The sequence below is a fragment of the Columba livia genome, chromosome 6 (assembly GCF_036013475.1).
Source record: "Columba livia isolate bColLiv1 breed racing homer chromosome 6, bColLiv1.pat.W.v2, whole genome shotgun sequence".
NCBI lineage: Eukaryota > Metazoa > Chordata > Aves > Columbiformes > Columbidae > Columba > Columba livia.
The window spans coordinates 22,933,032-22,955,970 of NC_088607.1; the positions used below are offsets into that span (position 1 = coordinate 22,933,032).

Genomic DNA, 22,939 nt, shown 5'->3' on the forward strand with positions numbered 1-22,939 from the left:
GTAGTATCTAAATAGCACGTATTTTTCCTTTGGTGCTTTAAAGACCTATTCCAAGGTGAATTTGCTAAGTTCCTATCAAAATATTCGGTCTCTTTTCATACCAACCACTTGAGCTATCAGCAAACACAGCTGGAATTACTGAGCTGAAGTCACCAGCCACTTTTCACTGTAAATGCAGATTCTTCAGTCCTCAGATAAGACTGCAAAGAAACCTGATCAGTCTCTTGTTTCTGATTTTCTCTGTAGTAGCAGAAGCATCTATTTTCCTCCTTGGCTCTCCTCACACTTGTCCTCTAACTAACCAATACCTTTGTAAGTAAATCATTGTCAGGTGCCTGAAGTTAGATACCTGAGGACCAGGCTAGTGACCTCAATGTACTTTATTTATAGGAAGGGGTGACAACTGGAAAGTAAGCAGTAGATCAAAAGATGGCCTATATTCACCCATACTTACTTTTTTTACTTGCTGGGTCATAAAACTGTCATCCCCTAATATGACAAACAATTATAATCTATATATTGCTCCCTCTGTAACTCATTAGATACCCAAGCACTTAAAAACTGACTCAATCAGTTCTTCCGCTGCTTTTGGACTTCTGCTAATATACTTCTAAATTTTGTTTCAACTCTGTTAATCCTGCAGTTTTACCAATTTTTCTTATCTCCAGAGTTAACTTCAATACCGCCATCTTTGTAAGAAAATGGTTTCTCATTTGCAACTAGTTTACTCAGCTACTCTCCCCCTCCTCTAAGCAGGCTTGTGTCCACCAGCACCTGAGCAGATGGCTCTCCTGAGCGTTAGTCCTCACTACGGGATGGACGGGGAACTCTGTGGATCCAACACGGCATTAATGGCTGTCAGCAAAGCAACGCCACCCTTCAAACCTCTCCCATATTAAGTTGAACTAATTTTGAACTCAAGAGATTGGATACCCCACCTACATCAGCAGGCACTGTCACCTGACCATGGAGGGGACACCAATTCTCACACGATCTGCAGCCACCTCCTAAACAGTCTAGGGCTCCACTGGTTGGCCCCAACACGACCTCTCTCAGGCTAAATGCCAAAACAACACATTTTCACATATGCTTACTTCCACAAGTCAACAAACAAACAAACAACCACGCACACAAAACCCACAACAACAAAAAAAACCTTCACGGCATGGCACTCTCTACTGTTGACACTACTTCTCCATCCAAACTAGAGTAAATGGAAATTTTTCAACATTCTGCAAACCATCTTCTACTCTTGCCACATTTCATATTCCAGCAAAAAAGAATATATATGCTATTTTTCTCTTATACAGGGATTAGGCAAAACATTCTTCACTTCTAAATCATTTACCTCCTCCTCCTGCTTTCTCAACCAACTCCCCTACTAAGCCACCTATTCAACTAGCAAGACAGTCAAGGGCCTAATACATTAATTTTGTGAGATCTGAAAGGCCTCTAAGGACTTAGATCTTGTCTTGTTCATCTCTTCTAAAAACAGTTGCCTTTGGACCTCAACTTGTTGCACTCTCTGCTTTCAGCATGTTTTACTGCAGTTAAGTTTCTCTCATTCTCCCCCTCGTCCACGCCACCCACGAAGCAACTTTAATCCCTGTAAGGGATTCCCTACACAGTAGGAGATACACATTCCCTGCATACTATTAATACGAGGTGTACTACCCTTTACGCATGCAGATGTCCCTGGAAAACAGAAGACCAAAACTTTGGGGGAATAATTAACATTTTTTTTCCTCTTTTCATAAGACTACAGTCTAGTTTCAGGTTTTGGAAATCTCCAGGACTAACAAAAGCAAAAAATATTTGTTCTCATCTGTTGAGAAGTGAAATTCACAAGATCTCTCCATCCAACCTACTTCTGCCTTTGAAAGCAAACTTGTAAGTTTCCAAACATACCACATTTAACTGCAGCATGAAAGGAGCAAGGCATAGAGCTTCTATCCTTCAAAAAAAAAATAATCACGTCTGTTCTGGTGAGACAGATCCCCTAGGTAGAAAAGACATTCAGCAAAATCAGTCTGTAACACTTCTCTTTATTATGAGTGATCGGTACACACACACACACATAGATAAATCGCATATAAACATAGCTCTAGCTCAGCTTGCAGAAGAAAGATCTCAAAAAGAAAAAAAGACAACATCACAGAGTATTCATTCCCAGATACAGGAATTATTTTATCATCCTACGCTACCTCCTTTCAATCTCCTCTTTGTCACACAACTCAATGATTTTGTAATGCTGAAATGACTGAGACAAGCAACTTCAGATTCCTTAAACTTATTACAGCTTCAACTCCAGTGAAGTATTTTCCATTAATAAAAGGAAGAAGGGTAAATCAAGACACTAACCTCTGGCTGACAGTTTTTTGGTGTTGATGATTTTTGCAGCATACTCCTGTGATGAACTTTTCTTTACACATCTGCGGACCACAGAGAAGGCTCCCCTAGAAGAAAAATAAAGGGGGCAGAAGCTATGAAACTGAAAATGATAAATAGCAGCAATTTCTATTCCCATAGCGGATCAAATTAAGGACAGGGCAGAGGACGCACAGAGAGGGAAACAACACATGAGAATCTGAAGAACAGCACGTGCAGTCTGATCAGCAGATAAAACCTAGTCTGTATGGTATTCAAGCTTCCTGAAGACCCCTCGAGCCCCTCATGGACAGTGCAGTGAGAAGAGCACACTGTGCAAGGAGACAGACACCACACAGGCACAGAAACAGGACAGGAAGGAATTGATGAACAGCAGACAGGCAGCCTTGAACCACGCTGCAAACACCAGCCCGTAAGTCCATCTCCCAAAGACGGTATCCCCCGCAGTTACATCAGACAACCAGGACTCATTTCTCCCACATTCAAGTGCTCGTTCGGTCATGGAATCACTGCAACACTTTGCAGAAGTTACTACTTCTCTCACATCTCCCTACCCATCTGCAAACAGGGATAAGCATGTACCTATTAATGAAGCAAATAAGAAGCTACGAGGCTTTGTACATTTTCTCAAGCTGGAACTATTGACATTATTACAACTATTTGCAAAGAGCCACTCGGAGAAGAGGTCTGAGAGGGAAGAAAGAAGGATTTCTGTGAGGAAAAAAAGAGATAATACAACAGATACCAAGGTGAAAAGATAGGGACTCAAAATCTATAGGACTACACAGATGAGTGCTTGAAAGCAGTCCCTTTTTAAAAAACAAAAATCACGGGGGAAAGAATAACAGTCGGTTTTACAGGAAAGATGTGAAAAGCAGGAGAAAATTCAAAGTCCTTGAGAACAAGAATGTGAACCCATGTCTATGGACAAATGTACACATATATGTAAGAAAGGGGAACAGAAGCTGCACAAGGGCCCCACAAGACATTTAGCCCTACAGAGAGCCTAGAATAACTTAAATCCTCTCAATACTGCAGAGTCCTGCCTTTTTCTCCCCTTCCTGAACCTCTACATACAAACCAATAAGCAGCAAGGTGAGCACCAGCGCTGGGGCCCAGGCTTGGTGACACACAGCTGCAGCAGTGTGGGGAGTGACGGGGACACTAGGCTGGAGAGAAGAGATGCAGCAGAGCCCAGCAGTTGGTGCAGGAAGGGAGGGAGGGGGAGGGCAGCAGCACCCAAGAAAGCACTGTCCCCATAATCCTACCCTAGCCGCTGCTACGCTGCTTTCCTGTCCCACAGGGTCCCCCTGCAAAGCCCTGTCCTAGGGTGCAGCAGCAGGTCTGCCAATGCAGAGACAAGTGCGGAAAGAGGGAGGGAAGGAGAGAGAAGCGCGGTGCAGCAGCACCTGGTCGTTTCACAGGGACAAGGAAGTGGGGACTGAAGCATCGCAGAGTGGCAGTAACAGTGCCGTGTCCCAGCGCAGAAACAGTTGAAGGGAACGACAACATCTAGCAAGGAGACGGTGCGGGGAAAAGAACGCGGCAGCCTGGTCCTGAGGAGGGCAAGGGGAGAAGCGAGGAAGTCCCGGGGTGCAACAGGAGCGCGCAGCCCAGGGCTGGTTGCGGGGACTCCCCATCCAGCGGTGGGGAAGACCCAGGGGCGCAGAAACACCTTTCCCTCCAGCGGCGATGCCGCTGGGGTAGACGCGGGGTTGGAGAGCCGGATTACAGCGCGGCGGCTAATCCTCCTTCGGCTCCCGGGAGAGCAGGGGCACCGGCACAGGGCTCCCGGCAGCGCCGGAGGGTCCTGAGGCCGTGGCGGGTGGCGGGGCGCGGCGCGGGGCACGCAGCGGGCTCCGTACTTGCCAAGCTCCTCGTAGAGCTGGTACTCGTCGGTGAAGCGGGTGCACGTTGCCGTGGTGGCCATGTTCGGGCTGCGGGAGGCTCAGCGCCGCTAGGGCATGGGGCAGGGCGACCGGAACGGGCCGGGCGGGCGCGCTCCTCGGCGGCCTCCCTCCTGGCTCGGTGGGGCGGCGCGGGCTCCCCCCGCGCCCGGCTCAGCGCTCCCCGCTCCGCCGTGCACAGTCACCGCTCGCCGGGGAGGGGAAGGAGGCTGAGCCTGGCCAGCACCGCGAGAACTGGCTCAGAGACACCCCGCGCCGGCCCCCTCCCTCCGCCCCTCCGCCGGCCCCGGCCCGCCGCGGGGTGTGGCCGCCGGGGGCGCTCCCGGGGCGCCCGCAGCGCCGCCGCCCGCGCGGGGGGCTGCAGCCGGGGCGCGGCCGCCTCCCCCCGCCCGCGGCCGCCGGAGCGGGCACTGCAGTCAGCGCCCCCGCCCCCGCGCACGGAGGGCGGGCAGACTGCGGCGGGCTGCCCCCCCCCCCACCCGTTCCGCTCCGTTCCGTTCCGCAGGCGGCTGGGAGGCTGCAGGGCTAGGAGAAGACCCCCGGCCAGGCGCACCGGGGGGGATTTCTCCCAATTCCCTCCGCAGGGCGCCGGGCCGGGGAGCGCCGCAGCCAGATAAACTTCCTGCGTGCAGCGAGAGGGAGAGGGAAGGGGGGGCCACCGCCTTCCTCCGGGCGCACGTCAGCGGGGCGAGCGCCGGGCTGGCAGCGCCAGGCGACCCGGCCGCTGAGTGCCCCGGCTCCAGAGCTGCCGCCCCGCGGGCAGCCGACGCTCCGCAGGCAGCAGCTGCCCGGCTCTCTCTGCCGCTCTGTGCGTGCTCCGGCCGGCCGAAGAGGAGGAAGCGCGGGGAGGAAAAAGCAGCAGCTCCCGGCCGCTGCCGCCCGCCCTGGTCGCAGCCTGAGGCCACCGCCCAGCGTAGGGGACGCATTGCCCCCCACGAGGCGCCCGACTCCTGATCCACCCCAAAGTTGGGCACGGCGCGATGCCGAGCGGGGCAGCACTGTCAGGCGGTGCCCGACCTTGGGGGTGCGTGTGGAAATGAACCAGCTGGTGCAGAGGTAGAGTGGTAACACGCGAAATGTCTTGAAACAGCTAAAGAATGAGGCCCGGCATTCGCACACACGTATGGTGTGTGGTGATGGGACTTGGATACAGAAGGCAAGCAGAAATAATCAATCTCCAACTGCAAAGGAAAACAAACCTGCCTCTGATAGCATATCATCCGAGAGTTCTGTCTGCAGTGCCTTTATAAGCAAGTTTATTTTCACCTCTTACTTAAGTGAGCCTGTCTCTGACTGAACAATTGCCAAATCTGCTTAATGTGCAGATTTATATAGGGCAGTTACTGATCCAGCCAGAGAGGAAAGGACTGTTCTGGCCTCTCCTGTGCAACTGGGAACGCTGTTTTGAGAACATACAGAGAGACAGATGAGCATACCGTAACCCAGGAGCAATATTAAACTGATCTGAAAATGGGAAGTACTGTATAAGTACCATGCATTGTTACTCTGTGATTGGACTGGGAAATTGTCATGTTACTGAATCCCATGAAAAGCAGTGACAGCAGTCACCAGCATACCCCCCCCCAACTCTCCATCTCCAGATTAAATGTGGCCAGCCCAGTGGTGCAATGTCTACAGTCAAATAATGCAGTGGGCAAAAATTCACCAAGCCTATGCAGAAAGTAGACAGCAAAAGTAGGACAATATAACAGTAGCATTACAACAAAGCAATAGTTCTAGAAGGTGATTATGAAACAACAGCATTCTGCGTCTTAGACCATGCCAGCATTTAAACCTGGAAACCTGCTGACCCAGCAGAATAATTCAGAGAACCAACAGGTGTCAATCAGTGATCTGCCTCCTGCTGAGCTAAAACTGCTCCAACAGCCTCATTCAGTGGTCCACAGTTTCTTTAATAGCTAGAAGAGTTGCAGGTGAGGAGGAAAGCAGTCTGACAGCCCCTGGTCCTTACCAGGGCAAGCGGCTGGTAACACAAAACTTACATGGGAGATTTTAGATGCAGTGACAGGCAATGTTGCTGATATACAACCTGCAAAATTAAATTACATGTTCTTTGTGCAGGAAAGGTGTGCTGTTAAGTTTATGCTGTGGTTGCACTAGGCAATGTAGTCACAATATATGCAACCCAGTCTCCTATGTTAAAATGTACGGAACAACTGGAACAGGACTCCCTTCTGCAGTTTGTTCCTCAACACAAAAGCTGAGGTGGATGTTTAAGACCAAATTTTAGCACATTGTGCTGAATGAGCAGCTAGAAGGGTAGAATCTGAACTTTTGTGCATTTGTCCTACAAAACTGAGGAAAGATGATGATGGAAAGGGGTGCAAGCCATGACAAAGAAATACAGCAACAGGAGAGGTTTACCTAAAGCTATGTACTAAACTGAGTGAGATTCTGCAGTTGAAAACTGTTTTAGCTGGACTCAAGGACTGTTCTGTCCCATATACAAAGCATCTCATGATATATAAGAAGCCCTGAATGCAGTGATCTCATAAAAATACATAAGAAACATAAAAAGAGAGAGACAGAAGAGGAAGTTTCTCATCTTCAAGTGTTACAAGGAAAAGTGAGGTCTGGAAATCAGAAAGGGAACAGACAAGCAAGTGTGGAAAGAAAAGCTAACCATGTGTTATGCATAGCAAGTGCTACAGAAACAGATTGCTAACCAAGAAACTTGTGTTAAGTGAGAAGTGGGATATAACTTGAATGACAGACTTGATTAAACCAAGTACTGAGTGGGAGACTAAATTATGGGAGTCGAGTTTTCAAAAGGAATGCAGACAAAATGAACCAGGAGGGGGGGTGGCAATATGGATAAGAGAGTATTGTGTCAACAGAAAGAAATATTGATGTTCTGGCTGACATAGCAGTCTACTTGTACCAAGAGTAAAACTGCAGACAGAGGTGAATCTTGAATGGTGCCTGGGCAGAATAATGTGGTAGGGACCAGAAAATCTCTAAACAGTAAGAAATGGTTTTGAGAGAGCCTGTGCTCTAGTAATGGGAGATTCAGCTAATGAACAGTAAGTGAGATTCTGACCTCAGTTACACAGGAATGAAATCTGGAAGTAATGCCTTGCTTTTAGTTTTAGCCAGCAGCAGATTTCACATGAGCAGAACAGCAGTTTTGGTCTCCGTCTTTTGAAGTAGCACAGGTTGGCTTATACAGTACACTCAACTGTCAGGGATCTGTCAGGGATTAATCTGATTTTAATAACTGGAGCTGAGCAAGAGGCACTAAAGAAAGTCAGTGAAATGCAAAGGATTTAATGCAAAGCCCATGGATGTAAATGGACATTTCCTCTGATGTTAATGGACTTTGGATCAGGCCCCATCTGTCCATGGAGCCTAAGGTCAGATTTGGCATGTTGAAGAATATCTGTGGGAAGGAAACAACACAAAAGCATTGGTCTTTAGGGAAGCAGAGGGAGGGGCTACAAAATGAGTTCACAGAAACTAACTGGAATTCAACCCATTGTGGAAAATGGGAAGGATGCTGGAGAAGCTGCACAATAGCATCTTTCCAGCAAGGCTGAATAAGCCAAAGGGTAGCACGCATCAGTGTGCCGAGTGGAGCAGAGCTGCTTAGTGCCAGATATGAACAGAGGTCATTAACAAAAATAAAGGACCTGGAAACGGTAAGAATTCGTGGAGTTAGAAATCAGTCTGAGAGGGTGACGGCAAGAACCAAAAAAGAAATAAGCCACAAATGGAATGAATAGGCATATTTTTAGATAGACATTCTCTTGTTTGTTTTCCATCAGCTTGGGGTCCCACAAAGAATCAAGCAATTTTTACACCTCTGCTGTCCAGTCTGCCTATTTAGAGTAACTCCAGGTAGGTCTTATCACTCACAAGGCATTTACAGGACATAAAATTCAACCTGCCCTGTTCTTATGTGGGGCTTCCTGGGACTACTTCAGAATAGTAACAAATGAAAACACAAAAACCCCAAAGCTCTAGAATTGTGTGAAATATTGCATCATCTTAAAATGAGGAATTTTTTGGCAGGTGAGAGTGTGGTAAGCGTTAAAATTCTTAACAACTACTTTGCTTTAGACTCTACAAAGAAAAATGCAGAGAGTTACCTAAATCGATCATCACTTTATTGTGACTGTCCACAGACTGACTGTCATGTACACAGAACCACCCCCCCCCATTTTCACACGTGATTATTCATGTTGGCTATACAACACAAGATGTCTCAAAAAGTTTGTTTGTTGAGTATCTACCAGAAAAATCAGGTTCCTTTAATGTGCCTCATTGTTCTCTTCCTTCTCACAAACTAAGAGTCATTTGTTACTTCTGAAAAATCATTATTCAAATGAGTCTAAGTGGATTTGTAGGTATTGCTGATAAAAATAAAAAGTAGCATGCATAGAAGGAAGGTTGGAAAGACAGGAACTTTTTAGCAAGTCAATATAAAATTTTTATTTGAAATAAATGTTAGAGTTCTACAGAGAAGCAAACATTAAATTACCCTATTAGTACAGGCTATTCGGCCATCCGTCTAGTTTAGTGTCTTGTCTTCAGTAGTGACCTATTCCAGATAATAAATGTGAGGGAGGAGGAGCAGTAGGGGATGAAAGGAAGACAGAGAAGGAGAAGGGAAAGGAATCAAAACAGGCCAGTAAAGAGATCTGTATAACTATAACCCATGTACATACTGCACACTACTCAGTTAGAGAGTGGCTTTCCTCCTGACCTCAGGCTGATGATCAAAATATGCCCTGAAGCACAAGGATTGGTAGCCCTTGTAATTTTGATCCTAGCTTGTGTCAGTGCATACAGTATGCTGTTTCATGTCAATGTCTAATCCTTTTTGATACTTACTAAGCTATTTAAGTCAACAATATCCCACGGCACTGAGTATCGCATGTTAATTATATGGCTCATAAAACATACAACCTGATATCATTGCAAATTTGTTCTATTTTAATGTCACTGAGTGCTCTCTCCTGTTATGACACAGGGTCAGTAGGGATGTCCAAGTGGCCAGCCCTGTTCCGTACATCTCTGCTCTTCAGGGCTGGGAGTCACTGCCCCCACGGAAGTTGATACAAAGGAGGGGGTGGCTGCTGCCTGGCAGGGTCTCAGTGCCTGGGTGCCCCTGGGCAGGCTCTGTGTACCTGCTGGTGGCCTGCCTGGTTCCCCAGTTTGCCCAGTGACTCGTGGGGACCCATGCCTTTCACTGGGACTTTTGCAAGCCATGCAGACTTAAGGTATTTTCCTCTCAGCTTGAAGTGCTCAAGACTGCATTTCAGAAGCACAGTCTAGGTCCCCAACTACGAAAGGGAAACATCTTGTACACATTCAGCTCATTTAGCTGCCATAAACTCACTCCACACAGTCTTTTATTTGGAGCCTTATCCTACCTTTACTGAGGGATCAATACCAAGTTTATCAACCAATTTCAGAGTCTGTTCAGTATTCCTGCACAAGGATATATGATACAAGCAAAGCCTGGTGGAAGAGAACACATGGACAGTCCTGAAGAGCTGAGTACTTCTCCTGCAGACCCACATAGAAGGTGCTGCAGAAGCCTGATTTTGCGTCTCTCTTCTTATGAAAATCCTAGTCAAATACCAGCCTGACCTCTGGGTTAGAAACTGAGTGAGCTCCAGAAGAGTAGTCTTTCCAGCCTCTTCTCTTCACTATAGAGACATAGCTAAACAATCTCTGAATGCTGAGCTGCAATGTCTACTAGCTGCTCTCTTCACTGATCAGTTCCACAAAATATGCTTTTATCATATCTAAACTATCCTTTAAAATGTATCAATAGGACTCTATAGAAACATCAGAGAGGATTATGGAAATTAGACAAATGTTCTGAGCAGTAAAAACTATTTCCTCTAGTTCTATATCTATAGTGATATTAATAGTATTGCATTCAAAGAATTTCAAGTTTTCATTCCTATCTTCTTGAAACTGGCCAATGTCAATTGTTAATCAGGTCAAGAGCAAGGTTTCCTACCATTTAAATGGCAACAAAGTCATGTTCCTTAACTCCTTTAATAATTATCCAGTAACAATAGCTGGTACGTTAAAATCAGCCTCAGATGAGCTTAGCCTCAAAATATTTCATGTCTTTTGCCTCATTTGGTGAGTGGATGACAGAGAAGCAGATTTTCCTGCTTCACCAGAGCAAGCGAACAGATCTGTGTGTCCACTGCCGAGTGCAGCTTAGTACTGTCTCTAGATGGCTGTGCTGTCACCGAAGGGTTACTGTGTGGGTATACGATAGTGGCGAAACATCTTGAACATTCATTTGAATATGGCCATCGCAGTGGAATGTCCAGGGGCTATTTTAAGATTCACACTGTTTGTTTAAACAAGATTGCATGACTCAATGACTGTTACATAAAGGATGAACACAAATTTCTCCCTATATCCCAGGTATCTCCACCAACTTAAAACATTGTATGGTACTATATATTAATGATTATTGAATGTATACAGAAAACTAATGTCACATCCTGGGGTGGGGTACCCCTTGTTTTTTATATAAGGTATCTGTCCAAGGCAAGGCTAATACTGCAAAAAAGATGACGGATGAACAGTCCTCATGAGCTGAATGTTGTCTTTCACAGTGTTGAGAAGAATATGAACAAGCAACTCCCTCATTGCTGTGGGTTACCCATAACCAAAAGGGGTAAGAAATGAGCAGTTTGATTTCTGTGGAACAGTCACTGCCATCTATTGCTACTGCTGTAAACAAGACTTCCATTTAGTGCCAGCTACAACAAATTTTGTTTCTTTGCTTTTTAAAATGGAGCACAGATCACTGGGAAAACCTCCAATTTAACTCTCATCACTAAAGTCATCATAATATTTGGCCATTAGTAGCTCTGTTTGAATTCAAGTCCAGTTAAAGATAAACCTCATGTATCTCACACTATCCATCTTGCAATTCCTTCCTCTTGTCATCTGAGTTGAATTCGTGTCAATCCTTGGGGAGATACTAAACTTTTTCCATTAAGTCCTCTGCTAGACCTTGTTTTGTTTTAAATGGCTGGGGATTATTGTCCTAGAACAAGAGTGCTAGACACCAAACCTGCACTGAAGAGTATGCAGGCACTTGAGACTACAAAGAGACTAAATCATTCCCTTGGGGGATCTGCCATCATACAGTATCTTGAAAGATCAGTCTTAAACCTCAGTCTCTTCAGAACAAGGCATCTGTCTGGTCTTGTTTGGTAAAATACTGTGCACATCTGGTAGCATGACAGGCTGATCAGTTTCAAATGCATCAGCTCTAGAATCATAACAACCTACCGATTAAATATCAAACCAAGACCGGAGTTATTTAATGCTATCACAAAAAGAGGACGTTTTTTTAAAAAATACAGGGTTTTGCTTTCTTCCAATTTAAATATAACTTAATAGCATTCCATAAAGCTTGATTATCTTTGTCAAACTTGCAGTTTGAAAGTTTTGGGTTTTGAAAAGAAGCAGCCTGTGCTCCTTAACCAAGTGGGAGTGTAGCATTATAATATGCAAAATGCCGATCATCCAGCACTGGAATTCTCAATCCTTTCTCTCCCAAGAGAATACTCCAGTTCCTGGAGATCTCACAAGCACCGTTTAATCATTACAGCCTCCCGGACCATTATAACCCCTGAAGTAGTGCACCTCTACATCACGCACGAACTGGCCCCTCCTGGCAGTCTCAGGAAGTCAACGTTTACAGAGCCTGTGCTTTCCTGCCATCACCAGGCAGAAATCCTTTCAATTTAGGACTAAGGCAGGAAGGGTGTATTTTCACTAACAATGTCCATGGTATAAGTACAAAGGAGTAGATGCAGAAGCAATTGGTCTCCAAATGTTTAACCATCACTTTCACCAACACTAAACTCTCAAATAACACCTGTTAGCAGAAAATAGTGGTTTTCATTTTTTTCACCTCTGAATCTTCTTGGTCCAGTGCTTCATCTCCTCCGTTTGAACAGTAACTGTTTAAACATGACCTTGACATTTTTAAAGGAGCCTGTAAAACCTCTCCACTGTAAAACCGCCAGATTAACATTTATGCATAGTTAAAAAAAATAAACACTTTAACCAAAATTGCCTGAATGTTTATGTGAGGGGAGAGATGGCTCACAGGACTATTCAAAGAACATTGGCAACGATTTCCTACCCTGAGTAAAATAAATTAATTAACACACACACATCCTGTTTAACATCAAAAGAAAATCTGGCTCCAAAGAACAATTCAAAGGAGAGGGCCTGTGAGTGTTTACAAACACAGCCCGGGCCAGCAAGCACAGCAAGAAGGTATTTGGGAACCACAGTGAAGCCTCCACCCAGTAGTTGGACTCTCCAGTTTCTCCAGGGTTCAGTTCTGCCTACATGTGACCAACAGAGAGCACAGCAAAGATGATGAGCCTGATTTCCCAACCAGAGAAATAGTAAAAGTGATTTACACTCCCCATTAACAGCCACAAAACCTGTGGGAATAAGTAAAGCAAATCATGTTTTACAATGAGAGAAATGAGGCGAAGAGCAGAACAGTGACTCACTCATGACCTCATGGGAGTGCAGCCACCATGGAAAGGCAGAATTCAGGTCGCTTCTCCAACATGAACAGATACAGACGCTTTCCTGCTTATCTTGATTTTGGGTGAAGGTAATGCAGTGGTGCCACTGTGAATCAAATGTGGAGGTCGCACCAGATTTCTCCCCAAAACTGTGCCTTCAGCACAGAGTGCTATTCACACTTAAAAATTCACTAAACCTTTGTTATGCATCTGCGACACTTTTCTATGGAATGGCTGTGAAAGTTATTGCGTTCTAGCCTTCCTCCTGAGTATACTTTGTCCCTTGTATCTTGTTAATAAAAATAAAATGCAAAAGAAAAAAAGATGGTTCTTGACAGGTTAAAAAAATTACACCCAAGATCTGTCAGTTTGGGTTGGGATCCCCATTAAGAATCCACCACACTGAGTCTGCAGTGACACAGACTTCCTGCCTTTGAAGGGCAGGAGGCAAATACACCTGACTATGCGGAAACACAAATATTTGCACATTCAGAAGCCCTCAAAGTAGCTAAATGAATTTCTACACTGCAGAACAAGGTATTATTTCCATGTTTAATATCCCTATATTCAAAAACTACTAGCAAAAAACACATCACAGCAGCAGAATAAGATGTTAGCCTGTGGCTGTTTGTTTCTTGAATACTTACAAATCACAGAGGTGCGTGCGAATACATGAAGCAGAACTGTGCTTCTAGTCACAGATATGTGGATAAGGTGACTCACGCTGAGGTTCGCATGTGTACATGCAACTGGATGGCACGTAGCCTATGTGTATATACGTACTACATTAAATGGGTATAAAAGCAGAGAGATACCATAAACTGTGCAAGAAGAGATGAAAGGCATTTTTACGTATATATTCTAAGACCAAAAAAAAGTCAGAATATGTAAAGGCCAAGGATTCAGAGATAGCTAACCTGAAGTGAGCTCCATACAGTAATGAAGGATAGGCTAGTGGGTGGATCGGAGAAAAAATGACAAAGCATTTTGTTTATATGAGAAAATAAATGCTGGCATTACAATTATGGCCAAAATTCATTTAGTTTTTGGGTCTGAGTGTGTTTGGAAGAGGACATGCACTCTGTGATGCCACGCAGCTGTAGTACTGGGCTGTCATTCTCAAGGGAAGGGCACGCTCCCCATGGAAATCACACCTGTTGGCTCTAAATAAAATCCACAGAAATAACATCTGTCTCTGCTCTTAGGCAGGCATGGAGGTAGGTGAAAGTACAGTGTGGACTGTCCCTGACTCCACTGGATGGCCACCAATGGGACATTGTCAGCTCAGGAGCTGGGGTAATTAATTTCACGGATGATGTCAGCTGAGGACTTGCAAATCCTATTCCTAGCTCACACTTCCCTTCAGCAGGGGGAACGGGGGAGCTAAAAACTTGTTTGTTTTGCGTGTCAATAGTAATACCATTACAGTGTGAAACTCAAAAGTTTTACAGGCACACAGAGAATTTTTGGAGCTTCCACATGATTCCATTTATCTTGCTACAAGGGGTTGTTTTGAGGTTAGCTTCGTATTATGCCCATATTTTTTGTCATTGACTTACACACTCTCTAAACCTAAATATTACCTATTTATTTCAATCTATATCTTCATCTTCTGTCTAGAGGCTATAATCCTCTTTTTCTCTTGGGATGGTATGCACTTCCTGGTAACTAAACGTTTATCTGGCATTTTCTAAATCCTGTTTACCAAGACTGAGATCACAAAGGTGTCTGTGTAGATCATCAGTTTTTGGGACACATGGGACTGTCCAATACAGCTGACAACAGACCTGCTTTACTACAAGTAGCATTTGTACTCTTGTGTATATGAAGCGCTGTTTTTTCGGCTTCCCACACAGCTGATGTAGAGATGCAGCCTTCTTACAGACGCCATACACACTGCATGCATTATGTTTCTATTTACTTGCTTGCCTCTGGCCGCTGCTAACAGGCCAAATTGCAGAAGTTTATCTGATTGCCAGAGACTAGGATCTGGCCTCTTGTGTTTTCAACACTTTTCTCCCAAATAAAACTTCGTTAGGTACAAAGTGTATAGCCAGTGCAATAGCAAGTGTTGTACTAAGTGAAAAGGATATTTATACTCCATGGCTTCTGGTTGCCCAAAGTCTACCATCCCACCATTTTAGCATAACGTTTTCCCAAACAAACAGCACATGGTTGCTCTAACCTTAGGGTAGTGCAAATGCAAGGCCCAGCCACAGTGACATTAAGAATCCAAGTTTCCAGCATAATTTCGTCAAATGCCGGCATAGGCTGACAATCAACAATGTCCTGCACACACTGGACTCGTGTGCAACCCTGTCCATGCGAGTTGCTTCTGAAACTGTTTCAGGGACAGGAGTAGAGGACAAGCAAACTTCAGAACTTGCCTGAGGTTTTCAGCACCACCTCGGAAGTGCACATGACCTTTGGGAATGATGCTTCTGGGGAACTATCCCCATGAGAGCCCACCCAGTGCAAGAGAGAGAGAGGAGCAACGCTGCTGGGTACGTAGTCTATGAAGGCCAGCCCATGGTATATATGGGACATTTTGTAACAGTAAAGCTTTAAGAAGCAGCAAGAAAAAATACGCAAGCTACATACAGGTGAGGAAGAACAAAAGTTTCAGTGACTACAGGAACAGTCCTGTTACTACTGACTCAAACAAAAAAAAGAGGTAACTGGGGGAGAAATTGCAATCCATTGCAAATTCAATTTAGCATTTATAAAACAGGCACCAGTATGGAAAGATCTCAAGTCCTACAGACAGCAATGAAAAGGGAACGTCATCAGGAGATCACAGTACACAAAACCATGAAAGGTGGCCCAAACCAAATGGCTTTGATTTCTTTCTTAGCAGTCAAAAAATGCAAGTAGAAAGGAGGAGAGCCTCAGCTGAACTGCAGGCTGCACTGGAGGAGTTTTGATCACCAGTCAGATATTTGAGATGCTCAGATATCCGCAAGATAGCATCACTGAGAGACACCTAGACCTGTTGCCAAGTCTAACTGCAAACACAGGAATGAATGCTCACTGCAAAGGTAACTTACCTGCAGCCCCAGCTTAAGGCTGGGTAACTGAACATGTAAATCTCTCCCAGGTGTACATACCCCAACTGCCAAGATCTCTAGATTGCCCAAGGATTAAAACCACATCCACAACATTCACTTTAGACTTCTTAATCCTGTGGTTTAATTAGCTAAGAAAACACTTCCAGTTTAATGGGTTAGGAATTACCCACATTGCAAAACTATATTTTGTTTAATCAGCTTCACCAGTGTGTGCTACTCTTGACATTAATTCTGCTTTTGTTGTCCTCTGTGCCTGTGAAACCTGCTTTGTGCTCATTTGCCAGTGTCCCCTTGTTAAAGTCTAAGCTTACAAAAGGATCTTGAAGCAGGTGACCCTGCCTCCTCTTCATAAATCATTTCCTCTACCGAACAGTTCTTGTGCCTTTTTGAAGGTAAACACAGCTCTTTGGAGATGGGCTACTTATTTGCACAGGTCAGCAAGTATTTGCATAGTGATATACAACAATAAAATGAGATAATAAGAGAATTGCAATAATAAGTCATGCCTGTACATCATTACACAGCCAGAACTTCTAATCAAGGCAAAAAAACTATCTAGAGAAAGTATTCAGAAGAATTTTCTCTCTCACTCTTTTGTGTCATTTACCTCAATCCATAAATAAGAAACTATCATTTAGATTCAGTTAACTAGGTTTAAAGAGATATTTGGCACTTATGAAACTATCTCTGTCACTCAGTATTTTTTAACTATTCAAAGGAGAATTGACAGATATCCATTAATATATTTGAGGAAAATACCTGATTTATACAAGATAGCCAAGTACATATTTTCAGATTTAATTTCTAAGAATCTATTTAAAACAGTCTTTCAATACTACATATAGAAAGGAGGGGGAATAACACAAGAGAAAATGTGGAAGCATACCCCATGATCCTATCATAATTCACTTAAGTGATTTTTCCTGAAAATTACTGCAGATTTAACATCAGGCTGAGGTAGCTGTGAGGTACTCATTCCTTTCAATGTCCATCGCAGAAAGCCTCTGCTGAAAAACATTTCTAAGCATGAGGATGTACAACAACAAACCAATGAATCTTAATTATTAATTTCTTGTGTTTTTCAGAAAATAATGATGCTGTACTGTGTTTGTATATACAGTGTAACAGAGAAGAAACCAAAGACTCCAAAGCCTATCTTTCAGCACTCAGAAGTCCACTGTGAATTAAGGTTTTCCAGGCTGAAGGTGCCACTCACTTCTGTCACGTGTCACGCTACAGGCAGGAGAACCTCTAACTGTATGCCTAGACAACCTTTACTGAAAGCCCAGCCTCCAGGAAGGCTGTCTCTATAGGGTCCCTCCAAATAGCTCTCTACTGGGAGAGGGTAATATGGGAAAAATCAACATGCCTATGTATTGAGAAAAAAAGAAAAAAACACTCCAAAGATATCCTAAGTAAAAAGAGACAAAACTCTGGGAACTGGTGCAGGGTGGGGTGAGAGGGTGACTGGGAAGCCTTTACTTAATCACTCGAGCAATGGCCCCACTGTTAATGAGTACAGGAGGTGTAAAGATCCAATGGGGACGTAGTTCCAGCATAAGAGGAATTATTGAAACAAGAAGCACACAGTTTGCACCTGAGAAATAAAGCTGATCACGGTTACTGTAATTACATAAGCGCACACTGCCCCCAGAAGGCAGCATCCCACACTTTTCCACTCGTGTTGTTTTTTTCTGCTGCCTCTCATTTGCCTGCATTAACATTTATTGCAGATAAATGTCAAGTGATGCTCGTGGAGAAAAAAATCTCAGCTTTGTTTATGAAGTGATGGACTATGAGCTGATCATTTCTGTTCACAAGTAAGAAGGGCAACAAGCATAGCCAAATGTAAGGAACTCCACTCTAACAGAGATCAAGTAAACTGAGACTCTTCAAATGAGAAAGGAAACAAATGAAAGTGATGTAAAATGTGCATCTAAAATAACAAGAGGATTCAGAGGAAGAAAGAAGAGAAAGTAACTGTGGTAAATACCATAAAAATACACTTTCCATTAGGAAGCTAATCCTGGTATTTTCCCCTGGAATTCACCAAGGCACATATCTTTAGACTTGCTAGGTGAGTATCAGGCTAATAGGTCTTACAACAACAGGGTGACATGGCCCTCCAGAGTTCTTTGCATCTTTGCTGCTACCCTGGGCTCCGCAAAAGTACCTTGGGGCCAGTCTTAACTACAGAAACACAGTCCTCCCCAAAAGGTCTGCCCTTACCTCCACAAACTCATAAGCAGCACTCATCACCATTCCTAGCTGTTAGCCTGAGCCTTGGGGTATGAATACAGCATGGACTGGGCAGAACTGAGCTGGTACCTCCTGAAGGAGTTGGGTAAGATCTCATGATCTTACCATGATTTAGAGCAGGGCTCTAAATGCTCACTCCAGCCCTCAGCTGGGCCTGCACAAATCGGTGACAACCCTCAGCAGAGGTATGAGGCCCTTGAGAGAATCCAGGGAACCCATCCTAAGATATCAAAGTGGGTGCCACCTTCAGAGCAATTTTTTTGCATGATCTTTTCACTTAGTTTATGCTTATTGATGTATTCTTTCCTCTGAAGCCTGAAAGAGCTTTAAAGCCTTTTCCCGCCTTCCCCTCTGTAGAACACGCACATATCTGCACTAAAGCGTTTCCCTTTGCCATTTCCCAACAGGCTTAAAATGTTAAATTCTGGTCCGACATGACACTTTGTGGTAAACAGTATTAGCACAATCCGCGCTGTTGGAACAGTAAAGGGGGCGGAGTTTGTGGCCGTGCCGCGGCCGCCAGGGGGCGCCCCCCGCCGTGTCCCGCTGCGCCGCGGGGCTGCGCGGTGCGCCCAGAGCCCGAAAGTTGTTTCTAAGGGTATGGAGAACCTCACAGGGCAGAGGCTTTTTTCCCTTTTTTTTGAGCTGTACTTTGTGTCCTTACCAGTCTATGACATTTTACTCAAAAATTTTAAGGACAGAACCTGTTCAAATTAGTTAAAAAATTTACACTGACAGAAATGTTTAAAATAAGATCACTGGGTTTGTGCAGGCTGTACAAATTACATTGATTTGGATTTTCTGCTATCCTAACAGCAGCTCAAGACTTCTGTAAATCTAAAATCCCATCTCTGCCCAGTTCAGCCCCAAGCACAAACCATGGCGCAGATGATAAGAATTCAGCACCTGCCAACACCATAAGACAGGGTCCAGCCCTAAGGTGCATGAGGGAACGTCTGGGTGCGGTGCTTGCCTTCCTCCAACAAATCACTGCTCTTCACAGTCTAGTTCCAGCAGTGTCCTGGCAAGTAATTAACAAATGCAATCAACATTGCTTATCTCCTGCAAGACACTTAATTGCAAACTCAACAAAAAGGAGGAATTAATCAAAGAGCAAAGGGACAATACTACATGAGACACGGCACATTTCTGTGGCAACATCCAGTTGAAATGTAACACAAGCTGTGAGAGCTCATAATTCTTGAAAAGATATTTTCAAATAAAGGATCTGTTTGGGAACTAAGGCACATTGCAAGAGTTGTGACCAGTAAGACAAGACCAAAGCCATCAGACAATTTATATTCGTAAATATGGGCCTGGAGCTGTCAGATTTTCAGTTGCTGGCTCCACAGTGGCCTCAGACAAGCCCTACACTTCTTGCTTCTACCTCTTTATTTGCGAGACGATGATAGCACTTATCTCTCCTATAAATCACGTACAGGGCTATGGCTGAGAACTGGTATATAAAGAATGAAGACTTGTTAACAGTCACTGAAGTTATGCCAACTAACAACCCCGCAAATTCATTCTGTTCTTGCTGTGGGTGTATTCATTTACTTAATGAATATCAGCGTGTGGGACTAACCAGACAAACCTGTAGTCAGTGAGAAATGAATACTATGCAGGGTGTGCATCTGTCTCAGCAATCCATGATTTATACTTGTTTCTACTGGAGTTTGTGCTTTTCATAAACTCCACAATAATAAGCCCCAGTTTGCTCAGGGGACTTATTCTGTTTAAATTCAATACTCTTGGGGTTGTGGCTCCCCAGGTGGCTTACAAAGGGCAAGCAAAAAATTGGCAGAAAATCGCTTTTGCCATGTTGAACATAAATGTGGATCCTCATTGCAAACAGGAGGAGGGGCTGTTGTATGCAGTTTAGAGTTCCCAGGATTGTTTGCCATGGCCAAGGGAAATGTTTACTACAGCTGTAATACGTTACGTGCTGTTGATTTTAATTGCTTTTCAAAATGTGAAGACAACTGTGATATTTGGAAGAAACGGTTGAGCTGCACTAATAAGCTCTGTTCTGCAGCAGATCTATTCACACTGTGCCATGCAGGCTTCTCTGCAAAATTTTGCCACTCCCCTGGGGAGTGGGAAAGAAAAGGAAGGATCTTAGTTATGCCCTACCCAGCCAAAGAAGTGAGCCTGATTAACTCTTTGTCTTGGACCTGTATCAACAGAAGCCTATGTCCATTCCTGTAAGATCCTACAGTAAAATCAGCTCACTATAGGTACAGAGCTATGGAGCTACTGCATTAATTCTTAATGTGAGTAAAAGTAACACTGAACATCGGATTTCACAAAAGTTATTTGGTCCAATTGAGAACTGTTCTGGGAACTAGTGGCTAAGTACTTGTGTCAGAAATGGGTAGCCAGAAATGCACCTTGGTTGAGGGCACAGAGGGCTTTCTTAGATGTTTGGGAACACCCTAGTTCCAGGATAATGTCCATCTGGAGGCTTTCCGAAAAGATTTCAGACCCCGGTCCTAGCTGGTGATGTATGAAGGAAACTCATTGCTTCCTTCCGCTAGGCAATGGGTATTCTGGGATTCTGACTCACCTAGAAGTGGGTTGGAGGTACAGCGGGGGTGCTGATCACAGCTGGGTGCTCTCGAGTGAATGGAAATGGTGCAACTTGCTTCATCCAGACCCTCGGAATCCAAGTGCGTAGGCTTCTTCCTGGGACTTGTGTAGAGTCTCAGTCCCAAACGTAGAGCGTGTTTCTCACTAGCAAGAGATGAGCCAAGTGAGAATGACATGTAAGAGGGTTAGGAAGCTTTGCCTCAGCAAAGCTGTACTGCATAGACCACACAGCCAGCTTTTTTTTTTTTATGCAGCTGTGAGCAAAACTAGCCCTAAAATCAGAAAAAACATCAGCAATGCAACTAGTGGAAACCAGCAGATTCAAACAGAGCAGTGGAGTAAAGCTACTGTTTCATCCCGTCACTCCCAGATAACTGGATGCTTTACAATAAAACTGGATGTAAACGCAGTTTTCAGTCATGGATCCCAGTTTCTATTCCTCCATAAGAGCTGGGTGTGACTTCTCTGTGTACAAGTTGCTTAGTTCAAACTGCTGTACCAGACATAACACATCTATTTAGAAGTACAAGTGGGTCACAAATACAGACTGATTTTCAAAAATGCTTGAGTTGCCACTAATTTCAAAGCAAGCTGTGGATGTTCAATGTCTCTGGGGACAAAGAAGAATAAAAAAATGAGTCTGCTTTCATGTATCAAAAATTAATTCTTGGAAGACTGACCTCACACATGCTGGCTGACCTCTTGTTTGACCTCTCTGAGACCTGTTTTCCTGCTGTGGATTATGTAAATAATAATGATATCTCTCCTTGTAATTTGTCTGAATAATACTATGTAAATACTAGATATGATTAATTGCTCTCCTTCTCACACATCAGGAATAGGTAGATCATTAATTTCACCCTTTCTAAACATTTTGGCTTTTGAACTGTTTTAATTTCACAAACAGGTTGTACCAAAAAAACCCCAGACACTTGCAGTTACATACCTTGGTGAAACTATAGCCAAAGCCATAGCTTTACTGACATGAACATTGTCTGCAAGTAAACAGGCACTTTGGATTTATTTGCATAAACAACTCGACACAGGTCTGAACAAACAGAGACAAGTCCATGCCAGCCACCTTCACCACCCAGTCCCAGATGCCAGCGCAACACGGGACTGTGCAAGTTCTACCTGCCAGGCCCTGCGTGCCCCTCCCCTGCCCAGGGCTTAGCTGCCTGTATGCCAGGTTGGGGCTGGTAGTGCTGGGCTGCCATCTGGGTTCAGACTGGGAAGCTGGGTCTGTCTTGCATTTACTCAGGAGCGGGGCTGAAGCTGAAACCCTTGGCTCAAGCTGTGCTGAGGGTAAGCACATCCCTCGTCTTGTGCCTCCCTGCCCCGCTGGCCTCCTGGCCTGACCTCAGATGTGCCACCGCGGCTCCTCACCTGGCAGCTGGGTGCTGGGCTGGGGCTGGTTACCCCACTGTGCCCGGTCCCACCAGTGCAGGCAGAGCCCTGCCTGCATGGGTGCCCATCCTCGCAGCCAGTGCGTCTCCCCCTGCTGCTCCCTGGCACCCTGGGCTCCAGAGCAGCCCTGTTCCCTTCTCAAAAAGGCATCAGAAATGCAAGAAAAATGTTTCCTAATTATTTTTTATCTTGGACAAACACATGTCTTTGACTGCTTTGAGTGAGCAGAAGCCCCTACATACTTCTACGCCTATGATGATCTAGGTTAAACTTTATTGTGAACCGATCCAAAAATTCGTGTTTAGATGGAAAGTTTTCCCAGAAACTCTGCTTTTAACAGGCCTTACTGATCCTCCCAAATGAACTATATCTGGGAAATACACAGCAAAACTTCCTGTAATCTAAATGGTGACTTCTGAGTGGTCCCAGCACGTGTACACACCACCAGCTCCTCACGGCACACAGCTAGCTGCTGTGCTGTGGGGTCTGTGAAGGTGGAGTGTGTACAGCCCCAACTCACCGAGACAGTCCCAGTCAGTCTGAAACAAACCTGCCTTGACCCCCACACTGGTAGGGTTCAGTGTAACAAACACACTGCCCAGGGAACTGGGCCAGACTGGTCTACCTGTGCTAAGGCAGATGGAGCACTGGTAATGCACGCCAACCAGCATCCAACTGGTGTAATCTAATCCCAGTCAAACACGGTCAGGAGAGAAAGCAAAGTTGTAACTCACTATTGTAAGTAATGGATTTTATACCATCT

General features: G+C 44.7%; 1 protein-coding gene and 1 long non-coding RNA gene across 24 annotated transcripts in view; one reads left to right on the plus strand and one right to left on the minus strand.

The window, feature by feature from the left end:
• The window catches only part of CAMK2G (calcium/calmodulin dependent protein kinase II gamma), a 120,300-nt gene extending 115,766 nt beyond the window's left edge, over positions 1 to 4,534 (minus strand). For all 23 annotated transcript variants that reach the window (XM_065067564.1, XM_065067563.1, XM_065067554.1 and 20 more), the window contains exons 1-2: positions 4,254 to 4,534; positions 2,362 to 2,456 (exon numbers count right to left, since the gene is read on the minus strand). In XM_065067564.1, coding sequence (XP_064923636.1) covers positions 2,362 to 2,456; positions 4,254 to 4,318 — 160 coding nt within the window. In that variant the 5' untranslated portion in view covers positions 4,319 to 4,534. The remainder of the gene's footprint in view (positions 1 to 2,361; positions 2,457 to 4,253) is intronic.
• A 197-nt stretch (positions 4,535 to 4,731) lies between these two features.
• On the plus strand, positions 4,732 to 11,130 carry LOC110357166 (uncharacterized). The gene is made up of 3 exons (XR_002410654.2): positions 4,732 to 6,229; positions 8,081 to 8,153; positions 10,907 to 11,130. It is a non-coding gene; the product is annotated as an uncharacterized LOC110357166 (long non-coding RNA).
• Positions 11,131 to 22,939: the final 11,809 nt, after the last annotated feature.